Genomic DNA, 27,972 nt, shown 5'->3' on the forward strand with positions numbered 1-27,972 from the left:
AAAATGTCAAATGAAAAGTTATAAATGCTGGTCCTGGGCTAGAGGGAGGGGAAGATTTGGGACTACTCTCTTAGATGTGCTCAGTGAAACTATCTGGGTGGAGTAAATTCGTGAAGGACAAAAGCAGAAGACAGGAGGTCTGCGGACAAGAGCTTGGGAGCATATATCTATGTGGGAAGAGAAGGACTGATCAGAGAAATAGGAGAAACAGACTGTTGTCATAGCAACTGGGAGAAGGGAGACTCTCAAGTGGAGGAGGATAGGGCTGGGGGCAAACAATGACCATAAAAATGGAGGGTACAGACTGTGAACAGCTGTGGCAGGATGGAGGCTGGAGGCCAGGCATGGTCCAGTGCACAGGTAGACAGCTCTCCTCGGTAAAGAATGGGGGCCCTTCTCTCAACTACAGGTGAGGTTTTCATCCTCTGAAGGAAATGCTAAGAGAACGTTAAGAGAATTATTGCTGTTTATTATAGAAAACTCTTGTTTTCTTGGTGGATTTAAATATAACATTGTGGCATACTTGGCCCAAATGAGGGTTTTGGTCTCCATGGTTAGTTCCTCAAACTATTATATTGGAATTTGGGGGAGTGGTCCAAGAACAGTGTTTATAACCCTGTCACCAGGTCTGTGGACAAGAGCTTGGGAAGCAGCCATCTTGAGAATGTGTGCCATTCTTCGTTCCCACACACATGGGGTCAGGAGACAGTGGGATCAGCCATCACAGAAGACAGGAGAACAAATGTAAAAGCAACTGCATTGTGTAAAGTGTCAAGTACTGAGTGCATTCTCTGTGCTTGCACCATGGTGACAGCGGCTGTCTGGTTCCTAATTCAGTTCGCATGTAAACCCCGTAGAGGTAGGAAAGGTTTCCCCTACTACACACCCACTAAAGTGTGCTGCCTTCCATAACTGTGTTCAACACATCCAGGTAGGTGGACTTCACATGAAACAATTTATTTCTCGTGGTATTTTCAGGGAAAAGATGATTTATTCCCTTACTTAGATGGACAGAGAGGGTGGTTGAAGAAGAGTAGAAAGGAAACCCAAACTGGTCTGGGTTGTCCTAAAACATGTCAACACAGAGCTGTCCCCACACCCAGGTAGAAACCTGGAGTCCAACTAGGATGTGATCCTTGAGACTGGAAGCTGGTCTGTGGGACACACATGTATTCAGGGTGGCCAGCACAAAGCAGTATGGGTTCCCACCACCTGTGCTGTTGTAGGGGAGGAAAACGTTTTCCTCCATCCTCTTAGGGTCCCTGGCTGGGTCTGAAAATTAAACTAAAAAGGACAGATTAGCAGGAGAAAACATACACATTTTCTAATACAAGTTTTACCTGACATGGGAGCCTTTATACAGAAATGAAGACCCACAGAAACACTTAAACTTGAGTGTTTTTAGGCTAGCTTTGAACAAGAGTGGAAAGTTGTGGAAAGATATGATAGGACAAAAGATATTGGTGAATGTAGTCCTCTGGGGGAAACTTAGCAAGGCTTATGTGTTCAGATTCCTCTCTGTGTCCCTCATCTTGGGACATCCAGATGCTTTTATTCCTAGATACAGGGAAGGCACTTCTCACATGAGGGTTATGACCTGCTTCAGGAGAAGGTCAGAAAGTCGTTCCTGAATATACCATTTCTCAAATATTCAATAGGCCAACATGCCATATTTGGCGGGGGGGGGGGGGGGGGGGAGGGGGCGTCCTGAATTCCACCACTGTTTAAATGGTATAGTCATTTAATGAATGCAAAGCAGAATTCACAGACCCACTACACCATTAGAGACCTCTTCCATTTTTCATTTTATTGTAGAACAGACAGCTGTGGCTGGGGGGTTAACACTGGGTTGGAAACAGTCAATACCCCAGCCCCACTGCCCCCACCAATCACTAGGAAATGTGATATTAGTTAAAGTGGTACCCACAAATGTGCCCGACATGTGTCTGAGGCTAAGTGTGCTGGCCTGTGCACAAGAGAGCTAAATCCTGTGCTAGGAGGGTCCTATGTCCCAGCCTGTCCAACCTCCAGAGCCACCCGTGAGCGTCCACACTGCAGTATAAAAACATTCTCCATTAGCAGATTGGACAAAACACTCAATCCTCACCCTTGGACCTTCAGATGTCATTATAGAATGATATTTGGGTCAGCCATTGAGAACATTAGGTTTGGGATTTATTTTAAAAGAGAAATTGAAAAATAAACCTCAGCTGTAGTAAACCATTGTTAACCTGGCCAGGTTTATGCTAGCAAATGCTCTTCATCTTGTCCATTTAGCCCAGGCACCTTAAATTTAATATATATATATATATATATATATATATATATATATATATATATATATTGATTTCAGAGAGGAGGAGAGGGAAAGGTAGAAACATCAATAAGAATCATTGATCAGCTGCCTCCCGCATGCCCTCTACTGGGGATTGAGCTCAAAACCCAGTCATGTACTCTTGACGGGAATCGAACTAGGACCCTTCAGTCTGTAGGCTGATGCTCTATCCACTGAGCCAAACCAGCTAGGGCCAGGCACCTTACATTTTAATGTGCATAAGAATAACCCGGAGATCTTGTTAAAATGCAGATTCAGGAAAACACAGTTAGTACTTTATCCTGACATTTTCATCAAAGGACAGATGAAACTTCATCCTGGACCAGCGGCACTTTTGGGGACAACCTTTCTAAGGCAAGGCTTGTTCTTCATTTTGCCGGTGAGAAAACAGACCCAGAGAGGGTGAGTAACTTGCCTAATTTTCAAAGGAAAGGTGTTTACTTAGATACCCTCTTCTGCAGGTTACAGAATTCAAATTAGTTAATGCTCACCGAATCACATAAAATGGGTGACAGCATGTGGCCTGGGTTGTGATTTCTTGCTTTGCCTCTCGGCCCTCTGACCCATGGGACACCTGTGAACGCCCAGACTTTAGTATGTAATGTGTTCTCACTGAAGTTGGGATGATAGGTAAGGTGTCCCACCTCTCAGGATTTGTCACTGAATCATGCTTTTTATTGAGTTTCCTAGAATGTATTTCTGGCCTCAGGAAAACTCCTTTGAAAAAATCTGCTTGGGTTCAAAATGAGTAACCCCAAGATGTACTTTTAGTGGTATGCAGATTATTTTGAGCTAAAGGCAATTTTAGCTTCATGCCCAAGAGAAGCTTCTGCCATTCCCTTGACTGCCTAGAAGAACTTTGACCCATCTATATGGCAGGGCAAACTCCTATTTACTAAACACCTGCTCTTCTTATCATCCTGCAATGATCCTTTGAAGCCTACAAGGCACCTCATCCCTAGCTCAGAATATTCTACACCCATGTTCCCTTTCTGTCTCTCACCCTCTCGTGCATGTGGGGTCCCGGCTCTCTCATATATGCAGAGTCCCCATGCATATGTATGTATTAAATTTGGTTATTTTTCTCTTGCTAATCTGTCTCACATCTATATGATTATTAAGGCCAGCCAGAAGAACCTTGAGAACAGAGGAAAGTTTATTTCACACACACCCCCCCCACACAGTCATTGAATACCATCAGATTTATGCATTTGCTATCAGTGACTTGTTGAATGTAACCTACATTAGTTTCTATTAGATTTAGCTACAAGTAAAAGAACATAAGCTTCAAAGAAAGGAGTTTAAAGGTGGCATCAGGATAGAATGGCAGTTCTGCTCCAAGCAGACCTCAGGGACTGAAAACTTGGGCTCTTTCGTGCTCACTGCTTGCTGCCTTAGAGTATGGCCCTTGATCTCATGGCCCAGGATTGTGCTAAGCCATCATTTCTGCTATTGAAGAAGCAGGATGCTTAAAGGGATGAAGGGGAAAGGGAGCATGTCAGCTATCTTCCAAGGAAAGTTCCAGGAGAATGCCACACACTTCCCATGGACTGGAACTTGGTCCCATGGCCACAAAGAATGCTGGGAAATGTATTTGCTCTGCATAAGCATATGCCTAGCTAATAACAAGGAATTCTGGAAGAAGAGGAAAAACATATAGTGGAGGAAAGAGCAGTTCCTGCCATACCATCCAAAGAGACTCCCACTTATGTCCATGAAGCACCAGGTGAGAATTGTTAGGAAGCTCATATCGAAGGACAACATGTTTACCCATCGCCTCCTCCCTCCCTCTCACCCAGATACCTCCTGTTCCTATCTCAAGTGTGAAGCAGACTGGTCAGAAATAAATGGGTCTTTCTAAAACACTGTACTGATGCCAGGAGCTTCTGTTAGCACAGAGCTCAGAGAGACAGAACGTTTCTGTGCCCAGAAATAGGACCTGGGCACTGGGTCCCTGCCAGTGTTCACTTTGAAAGAGGGAAGTTCTTCTTCTCCCCCAAACTCTGCTGAATTTGGGGTCAGTTCATCCCAGGAAATTCTCCTCAGGACAGACCGTGAAGGCCCTGACTGCCTATCTATTTCAGTGACCACTCCTGAGCTGCTCTCTCCAGAGGTCAAGCTGGCCTGTCCTCCCTACTTTCACAGGGGCCTTGGTTACTAGATTGAAGAGGGCATGACCAGGCCTCTGGTGATCCTTAGCCCTTTTCCCAGGAGTGCTGAAGGGTTTGCCCTGGTTCACCCCATCCTCTTAGTCAACAAAACTGCATTGTTGTGAGATACCCTGCTGGCTTAAAGGATGTAAGTGTGACCACAGAGGAGAGGTTGACTATCTTTAAGAAACGGAGTCAGTGAGCAAATATGATATACGTGTGTTAAAATAAAGAAGAATACCAGAGTGAGACAAATAGCTGGAGTTTATTGTTCTGGAGGTTCTTTCTTAAAAGAAACAGGACTCCAAAGTAATGTGAATAACACTGTATTACTAAATGGGTTTCTAATCTGGACCGTTTGTGGGCCTGATATTCAAGTTACTGCTGAACTTAAGGTTATAGTTTCAAGAACAAAGACATGTTTTGTGTTCTACAATAGCATTCTGCTTTTATTTATTGTATGTTAATCAATAGTCCACATGAATATGGGCATCTAAATAATTGGCATGTCTAGTCATATCTGTCTTTCTGGAAAAGCTACCTTTTAATAAACGATTATTAAATAACTGTGCAACTACTTACAGCTGACAGCTTTTACTGAGGCATGATTCACATACAGATCTTAAATGTTCAGTTCAAGGTGTTTTAACAAATGTGTACACCCATGAACTCCCTTCCTATCAAGAGATAGAACATTTCTGACGCTGTATAAAGTGCTTTCATGCCCCATTCCCAGTCAGTCCTTACATTCACCTCCTCCTGACCTCACAGCCACTGATAGGAGTTCTATTACCATTAGATTTGTTTTGTAATTTCTAAAATTATATAAGTGAAATCATAAGGCATGTGACCTTTTGCATCTGGCTTTTATCACTCAACATAATATATTAAACATATTTTTTGATATTTTTTAAAAAAATTGATTTTAGAGAGAGAGGAAGAGAGACAAAGAGAGAGAGAAACATCGATTGGCTGTCCCCTGCATGCCTCCTACTGGAGATTGAGCCCAAAACCCTGGCATGTGCCCTGACTGTGAATCAAACTAACCACCTCAGTACATGGGACAACGTTCAACCAACTGAGCCACATGGGCCAGGGCTCAACATAATATTTTTAAGATGAATTCATGTTGTTGCACACATGTGCAGTTCATTCCTGTTTGCTGTTGAGTAGTGTTCCATTGTATGAATAAACCATAATTTCTTTACCCATTCTCCTGTTGATAGGCATTTGAGTTGTTTCCAGTTTGGAGAAATAAAGCTTCTTATAATAGCTATAATAAATAATAAATCTATAACTTATGAATAAAGATCCTGACAGGTGTATGCGTGTGTGTGCCTGACATAGCACTGAAACATGCTCATCGAAGATAGATGCTCGGCTAAAGCTCAGAGGCAGCAAATACACAACTTGAACCTTGTTTTGAGTGGATACAGGGGTGAGGGAAGCTTTTGTAGAAATCGGTAGGATAACTCAAAAAATTACCAGTGTAGGCAGTTTTAAAAAGTTGTTACTGTAACCAAATGAAGAAGAAAGACTTGGTATGAAAATGCATGTTTACAATGTAGAGATGAGTCACTTCTGCTGCGCTGTTAATTGCTTCACTTTCCAGGGGAGAAAATTCTTGGGCTCTTAGTTTCCTTATGTATAAAACAGAGGCACTAATTCGCACCTAGCCCACCTCACAGAGTTGCTGTGAGACTCGAGTGGGAGAATGTGTGAAAAGCATCTGTCAGCACAAAGCTCTCTCTGTGTGTAAGTGCCAGGTGGTGGTGTTGTCTATGACAAAGTCACACAGTTTCCCCTTGGGAGACGGCAGTGGCACATTCTGCAGATGTCCTGCCCTTTCGTCTATGATCTCACCTCCCTGAGAAGTCAGTATTGTTACTATCATTCGCATTTTGCAGATAGACAACTTGAGGCCTGGACAGGTTTACCTCCCAGAGACCACACAGGTGTAAAGTGAAAGGGCGAGGGCTATGCCCTCCATCTTGCCCCGTATCCTCCATGTTGGGGCAGCAGCCATGTGCTCAGGAAAGTACCTTCTTCCCGGAAGCCCAGGCCTCTGCTGGCCACTCCCGGAATCTTTTTAAACTAACCAATGACAATCAGGGTACGTGTGCACCATGGAGATGACCACATACCTGACTTGCACCTAGCCAATCGGCAGGGCCCACAGTCATCTCCCCTCCCCTCACTCCACCCCCCTATTAAAACCCCATTTTTTCCCATGGGCGGGCTCTCTGCCACTGGGCTTACCAATGCATCGGTGAGTGTGGTCGGGGAGCCGAACTAGTTAGAATAAAGGACTCTCTGCTTTTGCATCGGACTCGCTGGCTCCCTGGTGGGCTCTTGGGGATCTTGAAATCTGGGCATACCATAAAGGATTCCTGGGCTTTGAATCTCGGTAGAACTGGCTTGAATTGGAGCTGTTACTATTGTGCCACCTGCCTTGCTAACAAGATGTCACTGTATCTCCCCCTTTACAATAACTGTCTTTCTCCACAGCCTATATTTCCTTGTGGGAGGGTGGCTATAGTCAAATTCTTTGGCATTTTATCTTTAGATGTAATAGAAGGAAGGTGAAAGTCTGCCTAAAATCTCAATGATTTTCCATTTTGGTCTTCCTGGAGGTTTGCAGTGAGGTTGCTGGGCCGTCATATTCTTAGTGCAAACTTTGTATTTAGGAGAGAATCAGAATCACCAACCCGCTTCTGGGACAGTACCGGGAGCTCCTACACTGGGCTCTTTCCCAGACACACAGCATGTCCAGCTGAGGTGGGAAATGCCCTGTGGCATTGAATGCGAAGCAGGGAGCAACCCCGTACCCGAGGCCATTTGGTCATTACTCCAATGTCTCTGTCCTTACCGCCTGGCATGTGGCCTCGCTTCCCACAGACTGCTCCAGCACCTCTGGCGCCGCCTCCTTCTGTCTGAGAGGCTGCGGGTAACTGAGTCAGAGAGGCACCTTGCATGACTGGGTGGGGGCAGGTGAGGATGGACAAAGCAGAACTTCTCTTTCTTTTCCATCTTAAAATTACAAGAAACCATGAATTAACACCTGTAAGTTGGCTTGAAAGTAAAGCATGGTTTTTAAGCAAAACATTCATGGTGTCTAAAAATTACATGTCCCTACACAGAGGTTTCAGGGCATAAGCTATGGAAATTCTCAAGTTAGGTGAAGCTTAGCTCAGCAACTCCTGAAACTACTGACTTTTCAATTCAAGAACCAACCGAGAAAGCCACCTGCGTTGCTCCCTAGCATCGTCTACCCTACAATTAGAAGCAGGAGTCATGGGCCTACAGGCCACATCACCAGCGGTGGGATGGCTCTATCTCTGGCACTGAACAGACAGGACATTACCAGATATATCCAAAAAGAACCAATGAAAACACACACCTCCTATGACTTCATGGCCTCCTGGAGAAAGCAGCCAAAACCAAAGAACCCATCTGGACCTGTTTACTGTTGGTAAATGTGGTAGATTAGCCTGGTCTAATACCTTTCCCAGCTGGAATAGTCACGGTTCTAGGAGATCCCTAAGGTAAGCCTGGGCCTCCCGTGATCAAGGACTGCAATCCCTCCAAGCCTGTGAGTCATGTTCACATCTGAGCTGTGCTGGACGTTCTCCTGGTGGCATGGCAGAGTGAGGAGCACTGTTCAGGGTGATTTCAGAAGACCCTAGGGAAAGTCTAACCCCAACCCTCAGAAGGCAGAAGGCGAACTCAAATCTACAAAAACTATTCATTTCACTGACCTTTAAAGATCTCCAGTGTTCCCCCCCACCCAAAGCAAAGAACCAAGTCATTTGAAAAAATGGAGACAAGAATACACTCCGAGGCTTGCTATTTTGTTTTTACTTTTTAACAGATTCAAAGAGAGAGTGAGGTTGATGTTAACTTATTTTAAGGAATTATATGCAACGAAAGTTAATCTGTGAGTCAAGATAGTCACATGCTGAAAAAAGTTAGTCAGGCCCAGCCGGGGTGGCTCAGTTGGTTGGAGCATTGCCCCATACACTAAAAGGGTTGTGGGTTCGAATCCTGGTCAGGACACATACCTAGGTTGCAGGACACATACGGAAGGCAACTAATTGATGTTTCTCTCTCAATTCAATGTTTTGCTCTCTCTCTCCCCTCCCTTCTCTATAAAGTCAAAATCAATAAAACAACAGTAACAAAAAGTCAGACATTAAATGGTCCTTCTTTTCTGCTGTACATTTGCCCACGAGTTCAATTTAAGTGTGTTGTGTATTTTGTTATAAAATTTAATTACAGCCCAGGCAGTGTGGCTCAGCGGTTGAGTGTCGACCTATGAACCAGGAGGTCAGGGTTTGATTCCCAGTCAGGGCACATGCCCAGGTTGTAGGCACAATCCCTAGTAGGGGGCGGGCAGGAGGCAGCTGATCAATAATCCTCCCTTATCATTGATGTCTCACTATCCTTCTCCCTTCCTCTCTGAAATCATATATATATGAAAGAGTTTTATAAAATATATTTACATTCTTTCTTTTCTTTTAAGAGTTGAACATTTCCAATTGCGGCTTCTCAAAAAAAAAAAATTTATTCTTACCATCTCCACAAAACCTCTACTTCATTCAGATGAATCAGTCCCTCTAATTAGCAGGGAATAATCTGGAACTAATTAACTAAAAGATCTGACTTGTCATCAAAATGCCTTGGGCAACATGGTAAGTAAAGAAACTGGGTGACAAATGAAATGATGTTACAGGACCAGTCACTTCAGGAAAGAGAAAGCACAGGTCCTGGGATCAAAAGCAGGAAATTTTCTATTTATTAACATGTCCTGGGGAAAATAAGTCAATGTCCACTTGCCTCAGGTTCCTCACCAATGAAGTGAAGGGGACCTGCTGTGCCTACTGCTGAGGCTGGATCTGGGGTCAAATGGAATTGAGGATATGAAAATGTTTTGTAAATTCCAAAGGACCATTCCATTGCAAACTACTGCAGTTATTCAGTAGCGGTTGGGTTGTTTGGAGGCAACAAAAGAAATCCTGTATCTTGTACTCAACCCTCAGACCACGTAATGCTGCTGAGACGCCCCCTCTTCCTTCCTAGCAGACCCCGTGAAGGGCTCCACACAGCCACTGTGGCTGCAGGCCCAGGCGGTCTCTTAGCATTTCCTCTTCTCCCCACAATATCTGCCACAACCATTCCCCTGGACTGTGACAAGGAGATCACACTCCATCAACAAGAAACCCAGGGACTCCTTGTGGAATTATATTTGAACCTGGAGACCTCCGTGTTTCCATTAAAAACAAACAGACTTGGAAATGAACAAAAAGTTGCCTTAAACAAATTTCCTATAATTCCAGCAGAGGGAGACAGGGCTGCACTGACTCTCCCACAGAAACTGCAATTTAATTTGAAGGCTTACAACATGAAGGCTTCCTTCCTTCTTTCTAGTCAGATAGTGTCATCATAATTCCATGTCTGGGTGGAGAAAATACATGGCTAAAGATCATTATTAATTCAGGGGCACTCCCAAGCACGGTCACATGGGCGTGCATTTCATTGCTCACAGGAGACACTGGGCCTTTGGGAGCGGCAGCGGCATGTCATGAGCTCAGTCTCCAAATGCTTCACAGCCTGGCGGGCACCCCTGGCGGCTGAGCCTGCATTCGCTCTGCTTGCCTCTCTCCTGAATTCAAACCACGGATTTGTTCAAGCACCTGCCCCGTCCCCGGTCCAGAGGGGCATCTTGATTCGTCTAAGCCAGCGACTTTCAACCTTTCTCATCTCATGCCACACATAAACTAATAACTAAAATGATTCAGCACACAAAAAAAATTTTTTTGCCCATCTGACAAAAAGGAAAGGTATAAGTTTGATTCATTCAGAGCAGACAGCTATTGTTGTGTTGGCTGTTGTCATTTTTTTAAAAAAATGTTTTTTCCTGATACTTTAAATATATTTTTATTGATTTCAGAGAGAAAGGGGGGAGAGAGAGAGAAACATCAATGGTGAGAGGGAATCACTGATTGGCTGCCTCCTGAACACCCCATGCTGGGGATCGGGCCACAACCCGGGCATGAGCCCTGACAGGGAATAGAACCATGACCTCCTGGTTCATAGGTCGATGCTCAACCACTGAGCCATGCTGGCCAGGCAGCTGTTGTCATTTTTAATTTGACAATCTAAGAAAAAGGGGACCAGTGCCCCTGACTAGTCAGGGATTGCACGTTTTAAAAAACTTGTGGCACTGGTACATCTACACAATGGAATACTACGCCGCCATAAAAAAGAAGGAACTTTTACCATTTGCAACAGCGTGGATGGAACTGGAGAGCATTATGCTAAGCTAAATAAGCCAGTGGGAGAAAGATAAATATCACATGATCTCAGTCATATGTGGGATATAATGATCAACATAATTTGATGAACAAGAATAGAGACAAATGGCAGGGGAGTTGGGGAGGAGGGCGTTTAGAGAGCAACCAAAGGACTTGCATGCATGCATATTAGCATAACCAATGGACACAGACACTGGGGCGGTGGGGGCTTGCCTGGGGTGGGAATGGGTGGGGGATCGGGGAGGTCAAGCAGGGGAAAAGGAGACATATGTAAAACTTTAGACAATAAATTAAAAACAAGAAACAAAACTTGTGGCACTGGTTGAAAATCGCTTGTCTAAGCCTATCCAAGCACATGTTTCTCTGATAAAGTTTACTGGTCCAGGGGTGGACTTGATGACCTTCCTCGGCCCAGTCAGACTGAAGGGAAGGGCTTATCCTTCACGTTCTGGGAAGAGGTTTGCCCTCTGGCTTTCACACTGGATACCAGCAAGGAGACTCATTGCTCTGGCAGCCATATTGCAGGTGCGAATAAGATGGCCAGAGGAAAAAGGACACGTGAAAGGATGGCTTGTTGATGACACCACTAAGTCAAAAAAAACCCCGTGGCCTGGACTTCTTGGTTTGTGAGGTAACACATTTTTGGTTAAGCCAGCTTGAGTCAAGCCTCTGTATTTTGCAGCTACCGTACCTGTATGCATTGATGGACTCCCTTCAGTTTTCCATGGGTCGTTTATTGAGGACACTGTTGCATATTACTTCTGTGATATTAGTGTTTCATTGACACAGCACTTTATAAATACTTATTTATTCCTACTCCTAGATGGATCTATAATTTAGAGGTATTATCTCCAAAAGAGAGTGCAGTACAGCAAGTCAAAAATGTCCAAAGCCCTGCAAAAAGAAAAGTTCAAAGCCATCTAAGATGTCCATGACCCTGCTGAAAGTACCTTGTACTTCGTAAGTACGCTCATTTCCAGCCTGAGAGAGGGATAAATTCAAGTAATCTAAAATAGCAAGCCGTGGTATTTTTTAAAAGTAGAAATCCTTAGTGTTGCCTTTCTTCATTCTCTTTTTTGAGGGTGGAGGATTATATATATGTGTTTTTTTTCATACCGACTCTTCATTGCTCATTCATATTTATAACCTCTAATTCATTTAAATTAAAAAAAAAGACATTTAAAAAACCTAGTATGGTGGAAAGAGCTTATAAAACAAGACATAAGAGTTGCCTCACAGGAAGGAGACCAAGGTGCCCAATTCCCAAGGATTTTTGCCCATATATTTGAGGGATTGTTCAGAGAATCACCAGATGATTGAATAAGCACTCATGGTTTGATTGTGCCCAGTACCAGCCCTGGTTCCACAGATTCAACCGCAGAAAGAGTGGGGGCAGGGAGCTGTCCAAATCCAGCTAAAGCAAATGATAATTGCTGGAAGCTTAAAATAGATGCAGAAAGGAGCACATTCATGTGGCATAGGAGCAGTTCTGCACCTCTGACATTTCTCAGTTTGGAAATGGCTTTGGTTCATTTTTATTTGCTTCTTCATTGGACCAGAAAATATAGATGTTTACAAACATATTTACCACATCTGACGGTGAAGTAATTTAGACCAGTCAAAATAATTGTTCCACTGGGAAACAGGACTTCTACTTCAGTTCAGAAAATCCCTGACATCTGACGTAGGAGGATTTATAGGTTTAGTGGAAGTTGCTTTCACACTGCTCTCCAGATTACATGCTGTGGGTTAGTATGTTTGTTGTGTTTTGTTTTTTTTGCATGAGCAAATATCCTTCTAATAATGAACAGACCAATAATGTCTTAAGAGAGAAAAATAACAGTCTTTCCCTTTTTGCTGTTTCTTGAGAGAACTGCTTGGATTTGGCTGTCCAGAATATGAAAGCTGGCGTCTTCTTTTTGTGGTGGGGATGGGTTTGTGCCACTGAAAGCAGAGTGCACTGGCGAGGAGGAGAAGGCCAGGAGATGTCTAAGAAAGGCAGGTGAGTGGACATTTAGGGGTGGAGGGCGTAGGGAAAAGGCTTACGATGTCCTGGAACCTTTCCCAGCCTATGGTGCTATGATGCCTTTTCCTTCCTTTTCCCTTTGTTTTCCTGCTTCCCTCCTCTTAGGAAGTGAGAATTATGTTTTATTTTTAAATGATGCCAGATCAGATACATCGCTATCATTGCGTATTCTTAAATCTCTTATGAATTGTCCCAGGTGAGAGATAAATTCTGGAAAAATGAATACAGTATAGGCACATTTATAAAAAAAAATTAAGGCAAATTATTTGATATCTGCATTCTAAGTTGGAACAAAGCTACAAATTCTCAACCACTGGGACCTCAAATTAGTGAGAATGATCCTATTAGTTCTAATTATTTCTGCTGGATTTGTGGGTCCGTTTAAAAATCATTTAAAAGGAAACAAAGCAGGTTGCTTTGAACAATAATGGCTAAGGATCATTAGCTTGTCCTCTCCTGGTCAACGGGGAGGGTGAGGGATAGAGCTGCCTGCAGCCCGGCTGGCTTCTCGTTGCCAGCATGGTACGTGCCACCCTGGCCGTACCAGCCCGAGAGGAGGGAGCTTAGGCAGACCAGGCTGCTGCTTCCTCACCCAGAGTCACTTGGGCAGCTCTCATGACAGTGCTGGTATGTAGGTGCCTACCTGCACACGTGCGTGCCCAACACCCATCGATCAGTCAGGACTTTTGGAGAAAACCTCACCCAGCGCTCTCTTCACTGAAGAGGAAATAGAGGCAGTGAGGACATGCTTGCCTCTTGGTTCCTTCCCAGGCTTTGGTCCAAACTGAGCTTCAGCTGTCTTTATCTCTGGATGTAGATATGAATAGAGGTTGGAAAATAAATTAATATAAAGGAAGTCCAGCTTTCTGGAGTTTGGGGCTGGCGGGGGGCTGGGTGTCTGGCTCCTCAGTGCCCTGATCCAAGGTTTGAGAGAGTGCTGCACACGTGGCTCCTGAACAGCCGGCTGTGGCTCGCAGCACCGGTTACAGGCTGCTTTAGCCACATCACAAAGCCGGGAGCTGAACCAGCCAGGGGTCATGGCGAGTCCTGGGCACGGAGAGAGATGGCTGTGCACAAGCCATAAGCCCTGTTTCTGTCAGAGTCAGAAGCTGTTTGAGAAAACAGTGGAATGTGTGGAGCTGTTGCAGCCACAGAGATTATTTGAGTCAACTGTGCTCATGAGGATTAAAAGCATCATCAGCAACAAACCCTATTGTTGGCATCAAAAACTTCTCCGCCTCTCTCCTAAGCTGGGGTTAGAGTGGCGGCTTATTGGTAAACACCAATATTAAAGCGAAGTCCTGGAGAGCAAAACAGATTTTCTTTAAAAACAAAAATTACTTACGAGAACTTTCATTTTTTAAAAATTATAAAAGACATACATGACAATTATTTAAATTTTGTTAAATGAGAAAAGAGTTTTAAAAACACACAGAAATCATCCATAACCCCCAAACCCAGAAATAACCTTAATATTTTTGTACATTTTCCTCCCAGGGTTTTCTTACCTAAGTATATATTGTATATTGACTAGTGTGGGATTGTTCTGTGCACATAGTTTTGTAACCTTATTGTATTTAATATGACTTTGTCAACATGTTTACTTATTTAAAGTCCATTTGAATGGCTGCATATAACCCATAATATGCATAATAAGGCACAACATACCACCGTTCAAGCAGTTTCCTCTATTTTATAGACATTTAGTTGCTTCCTTTGTTATTGTAAGAATATCTTTGTACAAAAGAATGTTTGTCTACATACACAATTATTGAATTAGGATGGCCTCTTGGAAGTAAAGGGTCAAATGGCCTGAGAACATTGAAATCTCCAGACTTATTTGGCAGAACTGCTTTCCAGAATGATGGACCCAACTTGAGGACCCTCCACCAACCAGGTTAAGTTTTCATGTTATGTAACCTAAACTTTTCAAGGGTTCACTTAATTTCACCCAGATTCTAAGCTCACAAGTTGGTGGTTATTTGTATCCAGGCTTCTTTTCATGATTTATACAAATAACATGGGAAGGAGGGTGAACACATGCACAAAACAGGGGAATGTTGGACAATTGATTTAACATGTGGGACCTCAATTTTATTACTATAAAAGGGGAATAAAACTTCTACCCCTTTACACTTGTGTGAGGACTTAATGATTTAACATAAACGTTGAAATTCAGTTGTATTCAAAATCTGTCCGCCACCTACTCGTTGCATGCTCTTGGATAAATTATTTAGCCGGGTTAGCTATCAGGCCCCATTCCCAGGCCACCCAGAAACTCTGAGGAGGGTCCTGGACGTTGGTGTTTTAAAGCTCCTCAGTCATGTTTCTAAATCACTATCTTGGACTTTCAGTTCATTTATCCAGGAAGCTGGTGCAAGGAAGAGAGGACACCAGTAGCTTAAAAGAAGAATTAACACATCCCATCAAACCTGTCAAGATCAAGTCCGAATGCAAATGGTTTTTTATCCGGCTTGGTTAGAATATGTGATCAACCTGTTTTCCCCTTGGCAGCCCAGTTCTGAAACGAAGCCCTGACATCACCAAATCGCCACTGACAAAGTCAGAGCAGCTTCTGCGGATCGATGACCATGACTTCAGCATGAGGCCCGGCTTCGGAGGTATGAGACGTGCGCTCTTGGAAATCGTCTTCCTTCTTTGGGTCCATCAGACTGTCTATGGGCAAAAGTCAAGCCAAGGGACCACCCAGCTCTGTTCTCCCTTTATCAGGTCTGCCTCGGCTGTGCTTGGTGGACAAGGCACTGAGCCCCCAGCATCTTCTTAGCATCTGTCCTGTCTGGCCCTGCCCGGCCCCACCCAGGCTCTGCTGAACACACTCTCAGGAGGTGCCTGCTGGTCTGTGGCCAGGCCGAGCTTTCCTCAGGCCACTGCTGCTGGCAAGGGTGGCTCAGGGTTGGAGTAGCCAGCAGCTGGCTGTGGGAAGGGCATGGGGAGACAGGACAGCTGCAGCCCAAAGCTGCCTCTGGAAATGCTCTGAATAACAACCTTGATCTAAATTTGTTCTCATCTGGGAGCTGGCAGACAGAACCCTGGGTACATATCTGAGGGCAGAGGGTGGACTGCTGGGTTTACTTAAATGAAAATAGCTTGAGAAAAATAATCACTTAGTGTAGAGGGATGTCAAAGCCCTTTGAAGCTTAGCCTGCAGCTGCCGGATTTCAGCCCCTTTAGTGTCAAATAGGATTTCATCCTTATGGGGTGTTTTTCCTAGAAAAAAATACTTATTTTAGAAATCATTCTCATACCTTTTATGTTTTCCAGTACTTTCACCCAAAGAATAAACAAGTTCTAGAAGGGAGTCGCTATTCAGTCCATAATCTGCTGCTGTTGGATTCAAACCACCTTTTCACATGATGATTCAAGTGTGCTCTGTGCCTGCCCCACGTGCCTGAAAACAGGGAGGAAAAGGGGCAGCAACCCACTCCCTTTAGAACATTTTCTTTTTTCACCCTTTTGAATATTAAGTTTTCATGACCTAGAAATGCAAAAAAATAAAAAATAAAAAATCTAATGGTTTCAAGGACACCTGGTGTATCATCCTCCCCACCCCCAAGCTACTCCATCACGGGGCTAAGAAGCAGATCTGTGAGCTTGGCAAATCATCTGAGTATGACTTTGGTTCTGGGTGCCTATTTACCAAGCGGTGCCTTTCCCATGGCCTGACAAAGGCGTTGGCTTCCACGATGAAAGAGGGTGAAGAATCAGGAGGAAGATATAAAAAATAAAGTGGATGGCCTCATGCTAAGGGGTAACTCCTCAGGCCAGACCTGGTTCTGATCAGCTTTGCCCTCGGTCTTCATTGTAGCTTTACAGGAGCATGTGTAACCAACCAGGGATGTGGTATATTAACGTCCTTGTTTCAGAATCACCTGGATGATAAGACCAATATGTATTTTTAGACTTTTGCTGGAATATTCCAGGGAGCCAGCCCATGATTCCATTCTTTGATCTCTGGTTGGACTTCAGCGTGGCATGTGGAACACCAGACCTTGAAATCTGACACACACTGAGGTTCCAGGGGGGAATGCTCCTTATGCCTAAATCTTTCATAGTAAAAGTTTAAGTTAAAAGACTAAATGCTCTTGCCATTCCCTGTCCGCAGGTCCGGCCATTCCTGTTGGCGTGGATGTGCAGGTGGAAAGCTTGGACAGCATCTCAGAAGTCGATATGGTAAGTGCTTCTCTTTCCGGCCAAGGGAATCCACACAGGGCCGGTGCTGGCCAGAGCTCTGCCCCGGCGGTAGGCATTCCTACACTCGTGGTACAGGTGGCTCAGGGAGAGTAAGACACTTACCAAAAGCCACCCAAGTGGTATGAAGCAGAGCCAGATGACAGAGTTGATCTTCGTCCTCCAGGGCCCGGCTCCTGGCATCAGGAAGTGTTCTCTGGGCAAAGGCTCTCGAACATACACAGCAGGGCCCAAGGCTGCTGCTGCCAAGTGGCCAGGCACCTCCCACTGCTGCGGATTCTGTCTGGCTGTGGAAATGCAGAAGCAGAGTGTCCCTTTTTGTCATCTTTGGGTTTAGATTAAAAAAATGGAACAGTCTAGAACTTCTTGACTTACGGAACTTTGGGGGGCCTTATCTTAGTTTGGTCCCCCAAGAAGCAGACCTGCGACAGCATTTTAGCACAAGGCCTTTATTTGGGAGGTGATTCCAGGAAACATGAGAAGAGAGTGGGGTGAGGCAGGGAAGGGAATGGAGCGAAAAGGGCAGTGCCATCAAATCGCTTACTACTGGGGAGTGAAACGCCGTCCCATTGGGGTACTCTGGGAGTCAGCACAGAGCACACTTCAGGGTTGTCCCAACTGAGTGTCCAGGGCGCTGGGGCACTCATCCATCCCCCTCAAGCCCCCAACCCCACTCTCCGGTTGAGAGCTGTTTCCAGAGGCATTGAGTTTCCTGCTCCCCTGTGTGTGCCCGGGAGCCTCTGGCAGTGGCAGCCAGCAGGGCGCAGTGCTGGCAGCTCAGTTTCACTCCCAGCCAGGTGACGGCTCCACAGGGGTAGAGAATGCCTTGCTGACAACCAGTGGGTTCAGTGTGTGGGGTGCCCCTCTCTGCCCTCTGCCCCAGGACTTCACCATGACCCTCTACCTGAGGCACTACTGGAAGGACGAGAGGCTGTCCTTCCCCAGCACCAACAACCTCAGCATGACGTTTGACGGGCGGCTGGTGAAGAAGATCTGGGTCCCCGACATGTTCTTTGTGCACTCCAAGCGCTCCTTCATCCACGACACCACCACGGACAACGTCATGCTGCGGGTCCAGCCGGACGGGAAAGTGCTCTACAGCCTCAGGTGAGGCCCGGCCCCGCCGCCCTCGGGGCCCTTTTACCTGCGGGGTTGGTGCGTTTTTTAGGCCTCGAGCTTGGGAAGAAAGGCAAGCAGTTTGCCTTAACCAAGAAAGCCATTGGTTCTACAACAGGTGCTTTGCTTTTTGGCCTTGAATAGCTGGCCTTTAACTCTTCAGGAGCTGTCAACTTTTCAACATCAAGAAAAATGAACTCTTACACGCGAGTCAAGAATTACTCAGTCTTGAAAATACACTTGGGGAGATTCCTCAAGCTGATAGCTATGACTTATGTTCCACCTTGTCTGTTACATTTCAATGGAAAACCTTTACTATAATAAAAGTTTTATTTTTCTAGTGGAAGTCAGAGAAATAAATAATGCATTCTTTTCAATGACTCCCCTCCTGCAGCTCTGCGGTTCCCTTAAGCCCCCTTTTTTTGCCTGTAATGGTGATAGCCATAATACATGTTAGGTTTAATCTGCTTTCTTTAGACACTTTCTTAAGTCTAAACAGTCAGCAAAGCAATAAATTAAGCCCTGATTTGCAGAATTTGCCAGTTTCTGTAGTGTAGATATGCCCATCCTGGCTGATTTCAAGCTATCTAATGTCACTGAATGCAGTGTTGGGAAGAAATGGGTGGTAGCTCATCTTTAGATAGTATTTCCATCATATAAATACAGTATAGTAGATGTAGGTAACTTCAGGAGTATAGATAATAGAAAATAATTCAGAAGTGATTAGTTTTGAATATTTATTACGTTTATTTTTAGCATTTATTTAATTTTAAATTTATATAATTTATTTTTAATAATGGCTATGTTTAACAACCAGCTTGCAAACCTCCTGAAAATGCAGCTATTGGCTCTCATGAGCCAGTAGATGTCTGATTCAACACATCATTGGATGTGACAGCATGAGGCAGAACAGAGGGCACAAGAGCAGGGAAGACCTGTGTGTTCAGAATCAAAGTTGTCAGTGAGCCTCCTTGTACCTAAAAACAGATGATTTGATGTTTTTATTGCAAATAAAATCATGAGTTTGTTTGATTTAAAAGGGGGGGGGGAAGGCCTAAGTTTCTAAACACTACCATTTTGAGATTTATTTGGGGAAAAACATAGAGTAGCTGGATATTGTCAACTCTGTCAGCAAAAGGTTAACTCCTAAAATATGTTCTAATATACCATCTTCCAACTTCATCTTTTCATTGATTAATTAACAGAATACATTTCTATTAAGAGCATTCTGGGTGCCAGGGAGTTGTTGGGAAGAGTTAAGTGTATGTGGACCAGAATGTGGGTGGGTGCATCCTGACTTGATGCTTCTCCGCTTGTAACCCACACACTGAACAAGCACAGTGTGTGGTGTAATCTAACCCATGTCTGTTTTTCTACTTCTACGTAGCCAATTTTCTGTTATTGAAGAAAAAATAGTATGTTGAATACCAGCCATATTAGTCATGTCCTGCCATAAGATGGGAGAGCTTTCTTCTATGACTGATGATCTACTTGTTTATTCTTTGATTCAGAAGCCTGTTTTCCTGTGTAATTATAGAACAAAACCATTAGATGCTTGCATGTTGGTACACTAAGACCTCTTAGTGGCAGTGGGAAGACATGCCGTGTTTTTCCATTATATAGTCTCCATGGGCTTATGCACTAAAAACATCTATATTCATTAGTAGACATTATTATCAATATAAAAATATGAACACTGTAAAAAAAAGTGCTGCATTTGGCAACTGGCATTAAGGGTTCATTAATATTACTTCTGAAACATAGTACACAAATATAATATCAATATAATCAATATCAACATATTGAATATCAACATATTGATATCAATATGATCAATAAAAGAACAGAAGAACTTTGAATTTATCTCAAACCAGAGGAACAATACAGGCATACCTCGGAGATATTGCAGGTTCAATTCTAGACCACTGCAATAAAGCGAGCCATAATCTTTTTGCTGCTGGGGGGTCTTGCCTTCAGTTTGGAAAAAAACACATCTGTGAATCACAATAAAGTGAAGTACAATAAAATGAGGTATGCCTGCATATGTACGGTCTTACGGTTTCTTTTATATCACAGTTATACTGACTGAGACCATTGCTTCTTTAAAATGCATGAACGTGATAGGAGTTAGCAGAGGCATTCTGTTTGCCTCACACCGACACCGGGGTTAAACTTAAATACTTAAGAGTATGCTAAGGAGGGTACCACTCATAAACTGCTCCGTCTAAGTCCTGATGCACTGCTTAGGAATTATAAGAAGGAGGCCGTTTCTGTTTGTTTTTGCATTGTGCACTTGTAGTTTGCATCCTCTGAGAACCCGGACGTGTCTTCTTGTTTTCAGGGTTACAGTGACCGCCATGTGCAATATGGACTTCAGCCGATTTCCCCTGGACACACAAACCTGCTCGCTTGAAATTGAAAGCTGTGAGTAGCCTTGTGCCATACGTCAGCATGCAGCTCCTAAGTAGTTCTGACAGGAGCAGGGGGAGGCCTACAGAACAGGGATGTGTTCTGCTCCCGTCTCTTTCTGGGTCTTTTCCTTATCACGGAGAGTGGTAAAAGCATTTGCCACCAAAGATGCACCCCTACACTTGGAAAGAAGAAAAGGCTAAATTGCCCTGGTTTTGAAGGCTGAAAACCATATGCAATTCTGCCATTATTTAACCACTTGTGATCTACAGAAACAGCGATTTCGTTTGGTTTAATTGAATAGATGGCAGGCTGAATTGCGGAGTGAACCCTTTTGCAGGAATTAGGAGCTCTATGCCACAGAGCTGCACAGACAGGCATGTCTTCCCACCGCCACATGCCTCATGCTCTCTCCCATCTTTTCAGATGCTTATACAGAAGATGACCTGATGCTGTACTGGAAAAAAGGCAATGACTCATTAAAGACAGATGAGCGGATCTCACTCTCCCAGTTCCTCATTCAAGAATTCCACACCACCACTAAGCTGGCCTTCTACAGCAGCACAGGTGGGCGTAGGGTGGGCTGAGGATCTGGCGAGTGCTAGCCTGACTGGGATGGGCCATCCTCTATTTTAAAAAAGGGTTCGAACTGGCTGCCAAGTGAGTAGAGCCTGTGCCACTTGAATTAGACACCAAAGAAGGGAAAGCTAAATCAGGTCAGGGGGTGGTGAGCATCGGGTGGAGGTGATTTTTTGACGTCAATAAAGCATCAGAAGTGAGAACCTAGAAAACATCAGTAATGACTGTTTAGCATCAGGCAGTTCACCCTGATACGATTACCAAACCCCCTGTTCTCTGCAGGCAAGAAGCAGTCCAATTTCAGGTCTGTCATTTTCCATTCACATTCTCTCTGCTTCAGCCAGGCCCTCCGCGGGGCTTCAGTCTTAAGGGATCTTCTCTTACTGTGCTGCTTGCACAGATCCTTCTTATGACCTTCTTGTGAGCCTCGGTGCAAGAGCTACTGGTCATTTCCCTGTGGGCAATTTGTTTTTTGAACCAAGGTTCTGGGCAGGCTTGCCACCTCCTGTTGCCTGAGGGTATGCTCTGTGGTCTTCCCTCTGGAATCTGAAGTTAACAGCTGAGGTCTCTCCTCTTTCCAGCCCTTGCCTCTTTCTTGACGAATCACCTTTCAGGATGATTTTGGTAGGATCTTTATGCAGTTTCCATTGCTAACACATAGCATGATTGACTACAGAGGGAAGTGCAACCTTTTAAGTCTTTCTGATGTAAACATAGGGCAACCTTTTACTTCCAACATATTATGGCAATCTAGCACATCTTACCTTCTTTACATATCACCCATGAATCTTAGTTCTTCAGGGGCTCCCCATCCATTGAACCTTTAGCACTGTGAGATTCCCTTTTGTCTTAGCCTGTTTGGACTGCTCTCATAAATACCACAGATTGGGTGGCTGGCTTCTAAATAACAGAAATTGTTTCTCACGGTTCTGGGACCTGGGAAGTCCAAGATCAAAGTGCTGGCAGATTCAGTGTCTGATGAGAGCCTACCTCCTAGTTCATGGACAGCCCCCTTCTTGTTGTGTCCTCCCAGACTCTCTTTGGTCTCTTGTGTAAGGGCACTAATCCCATTCATGAGGGCTCCACCTTCGTAACCTCATCACCTCCCAAAGGTCCCTCCTCACCATACCATCACATTGGGCATTAGGTTTCAACATATGGATTTCAGGGGTGGGGTGGGGACACAAAACATTCAGTCCACAGAACCTCTACAATCACTTTCGGGAACTGTTATAATTATAAACATTGCATTAAACTTGCCAATTGGATGCCAAGTTTTCCAATTAACATTGCCAAGTCCCCATTTTATTTCCAGTCCTTGTCATCTCGAGCTTATCTTGCCTTTCCTTTCATTGTTCTCCCATTCCTCTCAACTCCTCCATGCATATTTTTCCCTTGTAAAGACCACAAAGGCCAAGCTGAGGCGTGACTGGACCTGTGATTGTTCACTCTGTTCCTAAACGCGATGCTGTGTTTAGCTTGATGTTCTAACTTAAAACACATTTTCCTCCATAAAACCATCCAAACGGGGTTGTTTAAATCTGTGCCTCCCCAACTTTAATGTGTGTGTGAATCACATGGGGAGTATTATTAAGAGAAAATTCTGATTCAGTAGATCTGGGGTGGGGATCGAGAGTCTAATCTTCTAAGCTCTTAGGTGATGGTGATGCTGTTGGGTCCTGTCCATCGTGTGAGTAACAAGATCCTTAAATGACCTTCCCTTTGTGTATAGAACAGGGGTCAAAGATTTCTTGAGATGGAATCATCCGTGTGGTATGGGTAACATATAATCACTCCATTCCATGGTTTTTCTCACCTCCACTTTGTAAAGGTCTGGCCAGGTTCCAGTGGAGTGTCTAAGACATTGATGATTACCTGAATAAAATTTGATTTATGAAGGAGCTGAATACCTATGGTGTGTGCTGTATTTTCTTCCTTGTGTCCCCCAGGCTGGTACAACCGTCTGTACATTAACTTCACGTTGCGTCGCCACATCTTCTTTTTCTTGCTCCAAACTTATTTCCCTGCCACCCTGATGGTCATGCTGTCCTGGGTGTCCTTCTGGATCGACCGCAGAGCTGTGCCTGCCAGAGTCCCCTTAGGTAAGGAATATTTCAAGTGCACATTCCAAGCATCTGAAAATACAAATAATGCCTTCCAGATAAAACCATTCATTTCAAAGTGCTCCTACTAGTAAACCACTATTTGGTGTTAAAAGTTGGACACACTGCAAGTTCTTTATTCACAGGTAAAGTACCATTATTAAAAATCCAGGTAGAAAAATTCTTTTCAGGCTCCCCCCACCCCACCCCCCGCCACCGGTGCCCATGCAAACGTTTCAACTTCAGTCCTGTCTGAGCCTCATTTTGGGATGGGTGATCTCGGTCTGTGGGTGCTCTCTCTGCCCACTTGCAAAAGGAAATCACACTCTATAATAGGTTTTCTCAAAAGTGGCCCAAGGAATCTTTGTGACAGAATCTCCAAGGTACATTTTAAAAAAGAAGAATCCTGCATATCATCTACATGTACAGAATGAGAATCCAGAGAGAGGACCAGGAATCTGCATTTTGAACAAGTTCTCCCACTAATTCTTATGCGTACTCAAGTCTGAGAACCCCTATTCTATGAACATTCCATTTATAGCAATTTGCCACCAACTCTCTTCCCCATTTTAAATATTGCACTGGCTAGCCGTAGCCAGTGCGGTTTGGCTGGTTGGGCATAGTCCATGCACCAAAAGGCTGCTGGTTCCACTTCTGGTCAGGGCACATGCCCGGGTTGTGGGCTTGATCCCTGGTTGGGGGCGTGCAGGAGGCAGCAATTGTTGTCTCTCCCCTTGATGTCTTTCTCTCTCTCTCCCTCTCCCTTCTTCTCCCTCTAAAAATCAATAAAATTATTTAAAATAATAAATAAATGAATATTGCATCTACTCAATCACACACTATTATTGCTCAGACAGTTCAGGGGCTTCAAGGGAGAGGGTGACCTACCAGCTTTTAGTGAAACTGGGTTGGAGCTGGCCCTTAAGATGACCCCAATCCCCTGTGATTTAGTGTTTGCAAGCAAATGTTCTGAGCTTAATTTGAAATCCAGAGCAAATTTCCACTGACAGATGCCCTGTCCTTTAACAGTTGTTCTGTTGCTTAAACAGTTACTGTGCGAAAAACATACATATACATTCTAATTTTAAATACCGTCTCCTTTAAATGAGGTTAACATCATCATCTTTGATTAAATGGACATTGCTGAATAGGCAGGCAGGCCCAGTGGATGGGGTGGAGGTGGGGGGTGGTTGTCTGCCAGAGGTGTCCTGATAGTTGATGATACAGGCCTGGAACTACAAGACAAGACCACACAACAAGGACACCAATAGTCAAATAAACCCAAGCACTTGTTTCCTTCTTTGGAGAAGTAGTTACAAGAAACATTTATGTAATTTTTCTTTTAACCATTGAATGAAAATAAATGTCTTGCTGCCAAAATGTCTGGGGTTCTTAGCAACAGGAGAAGGTGATGCAGGTGCTATGAAGAGTAAGCAGGTATACAAAGTGGGGAAGGGTGATATGAGGGGAGGAGGAACTGGAGAGCTTCATAAAGGCTCGATCTTGAAGGACGAGTGTTTGTTAGACAGGGGGGCAGGGATGTAGACGTTCAAGGCCGAAGGAGCAGGAGGGACAAAGAACAGAGGTGTGAAGCCCTCTGGTATGCTGGGTGGAAGACAAGCAGGTGCTTGTTTCTCACTCTGTTTGCAGGTATCACCACGGTGCTGACCATGTCCACCATCATCACGGGCGTGAACGCCTCCATGCCCCGCGTCTCCTACATCAAGGCCGTGGACATCTATCTCTGGGTCAGCTTCGTGTTCGTGTTCCTCTCGGTGCTGGAGTACGCGGCCGTCAACTACCTGACCACTGTGCAGGAGCGGAAGGAGCGGAAGCTGCGGGAGAAGGTGACTCCCATGAGCTGAAATGTCTGCTCAGGCATGTAGCCTGGTCTAGCTCTGGCCCTTGGACCTTGGGCAGGTCAGAGGTCCTCTGTACAATGGGGCTGACATGCCTTCTTCCACCTACTTGATGGGGTTGGAAGCTACCATGTTGAAACAGTGTGCAGTTCACTCTGGGCTACATCCTCATTCATGCAAACACTTAACTTAGCACCTACCATATACCAGGAGCTGCTAAGCCAAGTTAACTAAGACGTTGGTCCCTTTAATTCTGGTGGTGTTCATAGTGATAAAAATAAGTGCCAATTCAGCATAGTGGAACAAATTATTTAATAGCGCAGAGGTGTAATTAAAGAAGCTTCCAGCCGAAACCGGTTTGGCTCAGTGGATAGAGCGTCGGCCTGCAGACTGAAAGGTCCCAGGTTCGATTCCGGTCAAGGGCATGTGCCTGGGTTGCAGGCACATCCCCAGTGGGAGATGTGCAGGAGGCAGCTGATCGATGGCTCTCTCTCATCGATGTTTCTAACTCTCTATCTCTCTCCCTTCCTCTCTGTAAAAATCAATAAAATATATATATATATATATATATATATATATATATATATATATATATATATTTTTTAAAAAAGAAGCTTCCAGAGAAGCACATATGCTATTCTAAGGAATTTCTCTTCATACGTGATCTCAAACACCTCACATAATTTTCCAGGTTATTTTCCCTTCCACCTGATTTTTCTTTCTTCCTCCTGCCTGCAGCTCAGTGGTTATCTCTTACAGAAAACTCTAACTATATGGTAGCAAACTAATGCCACGCTTTTCAAATTCCTCCTCCCGCTCCTCTCCGTCTCTCAGGAGTGTTACCTGTAAACATTTGTAGCCCGGCTGCTAGCAGTTAATGCTCTGGTGGAGAATAGGGCGGTGCTCTGGCCATGAACATTCTTCTTGGTCTCTGGTATGACATGAAGTTTCCTAAGAGTTGATTTGTAGACTTTAGTTAAACAAATAACCTGCTACTTTAGACTGTTTACTGTGCCGCCACCATTATTGTCCCACCTCCCACCCCAACTGGGAATAAAAGAAACTAGAAAAAGGCCACCCTCTCCACTATGCAGTCTCTCCTAAGAGGGGCTTCTGAGAGCGGAAGCTGAGCTCACATCCCAACGTGCTTGCTGTGTTCGCAGCTTCCCTGCACCTGCGGACCACCTCAGCCGCGCGCTGTCATGCTGGATAGCAGCTATAGCGACGTGGAGGTGAATGACCTCGGCAACTACACGCCAGAGAATGGCGAGAAGCCAGACAGGATGATGGTGCAGCTCACCCTGGCCTCCGAGAGGAGCTCCCTGCAGAGGAAAAGTCGGAGGAACAGCTACGTGAGCATGAGGATCGACACCCACGCCATTGATAAATACTCCAGGATCATTTTTCCAGCAGCGTACATTTTATTCAATTTAATATACTGGTCAATTTTCTCATAGATGCCTGTAATTCTGTAAATTTCATTCTTTTGTGTGTGCTACAGAAATATCTGTATGATGAAAAGTAAGGTTATGGAAAAAAAAAGTTCCCAGTACCTACCCTTGTCCAAAACTACCTTGACAAGAGACTTCCTGGTTTAATTTGCACTTATGAGCCATCTATTGTACAGACAGAATGATTCTAGGTGCTGCATAAATACAATACCCACAGCAACTGAAGACAGTTGTTACTGGATTGGAATCTCCTGGAAATACACTGACAGGCTTGTGGGCACACTGTAGTTCAACCTCGTTTACACCCTAAATGCTTACACACAGGGATGATTTCCTTTGTGTTACATTCTTTGGACGAGGTGCACTTGGACTACACCTAAAGTTCATTTGTATGAAACATACATGCACCTACAAGTCCCCACTTTGACCAAAATTCATGCTTCAGTTTATAGCCTACCACCTATTTTTAGTGTATTGCCTCATGTTTATTTCACTACAAGGCAATAATGACATTCCTATTTGCATTTACATCTTGTGGATCATGAAGTTTCACCTCTTCAGGAGAAAAGCTCTTTCGATGGTGCAATGGCTTTGCTTTTGGTAGGAGTTTCCCTGGTCGGGATACTTTGAGGATAAGGGGCATGCATGGCATTTTGTCAGTTTTGTGGTAGCGATAACTAGTGTTTAAGTGTTTCCTGTCTTATAATTACTGCTTCATGTATCTCCGCCATGGAACATGTCCTAGTTCAAAGTCCTTCCTTAGGAATATCTTTACTGAGGAACTTGGGAATAGGCTGATTTTTTCCCGTATAAACACTAGAAGAAAATGCATAGTTTGGGACTACCTGTAACTTATTAGGATGAGAAACATTCACATGGTTTCTGAAGAGAAAAAGAACATCAAAAAGCAAAGTAAATGGGAAGACAACACTGGACATCTGCATTCAGACTCAATGAATACCAGCGTTTTCTCCGAACCAGAAAACAATGGCCACTAATGTCAGGGCATGGGACAAAGGAGAGGGTCCTAATTTGTTGTATCATTTAAAACAAATAGTTACTAATATATATCGATAGGATCAACCTCCATCAAACTTATCCAAACAGCATTTGTTTGAAACTCACTTTAATAAAGTGAATGCTATACATAATAATGTAATTTTCATTCCAAGTTAATTTGTCTAATCATTTATACTAAATAATATTGCATTTTTCATATACAGGAAGGACTATATACTTTATTCCCATCTGGAAAAAAACCCCAGCCCTGGCCTATGTTGCTCAGTGGTTAGAGTGTCAGCCCATGCACCAAAGGGCCTTGGGTTCGATTCCCGGTCAAGGCCAGGTACCTGGGTTGCAGATTCAATCCTGGAGGATCCTCAGCCCAGTAGGGACATATGTGGGAGGCAACCAATTGATATG

The 27,972-nt window shown here is 44.2% G+C and overlaps 2 protein-coding genes across 4 annotated transcripts in view; one reads left to right on the top strand and one right to left on the bottom strand.

Moving 5' to 3' along the window:
- PM20D2 (peptidase M20 domain containing 2) overlaps positions 1 to 27,972 on the bottom strand; it is a 58,955-nt gene that overhangs the window by 9,442 nt on the left and 21,541 nt on the right. Inside the window, exons 6-8 of one of the 3 annotated variants that reach the window (XR_004968661.1) lie at positions 26,236 to 26,421; positions 25,943 to 26,050; positions 25,050 to 25,075 (exon numbers count right to left, since the gene is read on the bottom strand). Coding sequence is in view for 1 of the 3 variants with exons in the window: in XM_036315969.1 (XP_036171862.1) it covers positions 25,974 to 26,050 (77 nt within the window). In the remaining 2 variants the exon portion in view is untranslated. Of the gene's footprint in view, positions 1 to 25,049; positions 25,076 to 25,942; positions 26,051 to 26,235; positions 26,422 to 27,972 lie in introns of those variants that run through there. The other 2 variants (XR_004968662.1, XM_036315969.1) reach the window with 2 other exon arrangements.
- On the top strand, positions 12,689 to 26,556 carry GABRR1 (gamma-aminobutyric acid type A receptor subunit rho1). The gene is made up of 9 exons (XM_036315978.1): positions 12,689 to 12,801; positions 15,340 to 15,446; positions 16,949 to 17,016; positions 17,918 to 18,141; positions 20,492 to 20,574; positions 20,986 to 21,126; positions 23,088 to 23,240; positions 24,891 to 25,087; positions 26,263 to 26,556. Exons 1-9 carry the CDS (start codon positions 12,698 to 12,700, stop codon positions 26,554 to 26,556), a joined length of 1,371 nt encoding a protein of 456 aa, XP_036171871.1. The 5' UTR covers positions 12,689 to 12,697.

The sequence above is a fragment of the Myotis myotis genome, unplaced genomic scaffold, assembly GCF_014108235.1.
Source record: "Myotis myotis isolate mMyoMyo1 unplaced genomic scaffold, mMyoMyo1.p scaffold_m19_p_7, whole genome shotgun sequence".
NCBI lineage: Eukaryota > Metazoa > Chordata > Mammalia > Chiroptera > Vespertilionidae > Myotis > Myotis myotis.

Bases quoted from the DNA above. Each gene is read 5' to 3' on its own strand.
- GABRR1 (XM_036315978.1), top strand. From the start codon at position 12,698: ATGAAAGCTGGCGTCTTCTTTTTGTGGTGGGGATGGGTTTGTGCCACT. The intron at 21,127-23,087 runs GTGGGCGTAGGG...TGTGTCCCCCAG, and splicing joins GGCCTTCTACAGCAGCACAG to GCTGGTACAACCGTCTGTAC. The intron at 25,088-26,262 runs GTGACTCCCATG...CTGTGTTCGCAG, and splicing joins AGCGGAAGCTGCGGGAGAAG to CTTCCCTGCACCTGCGGACC.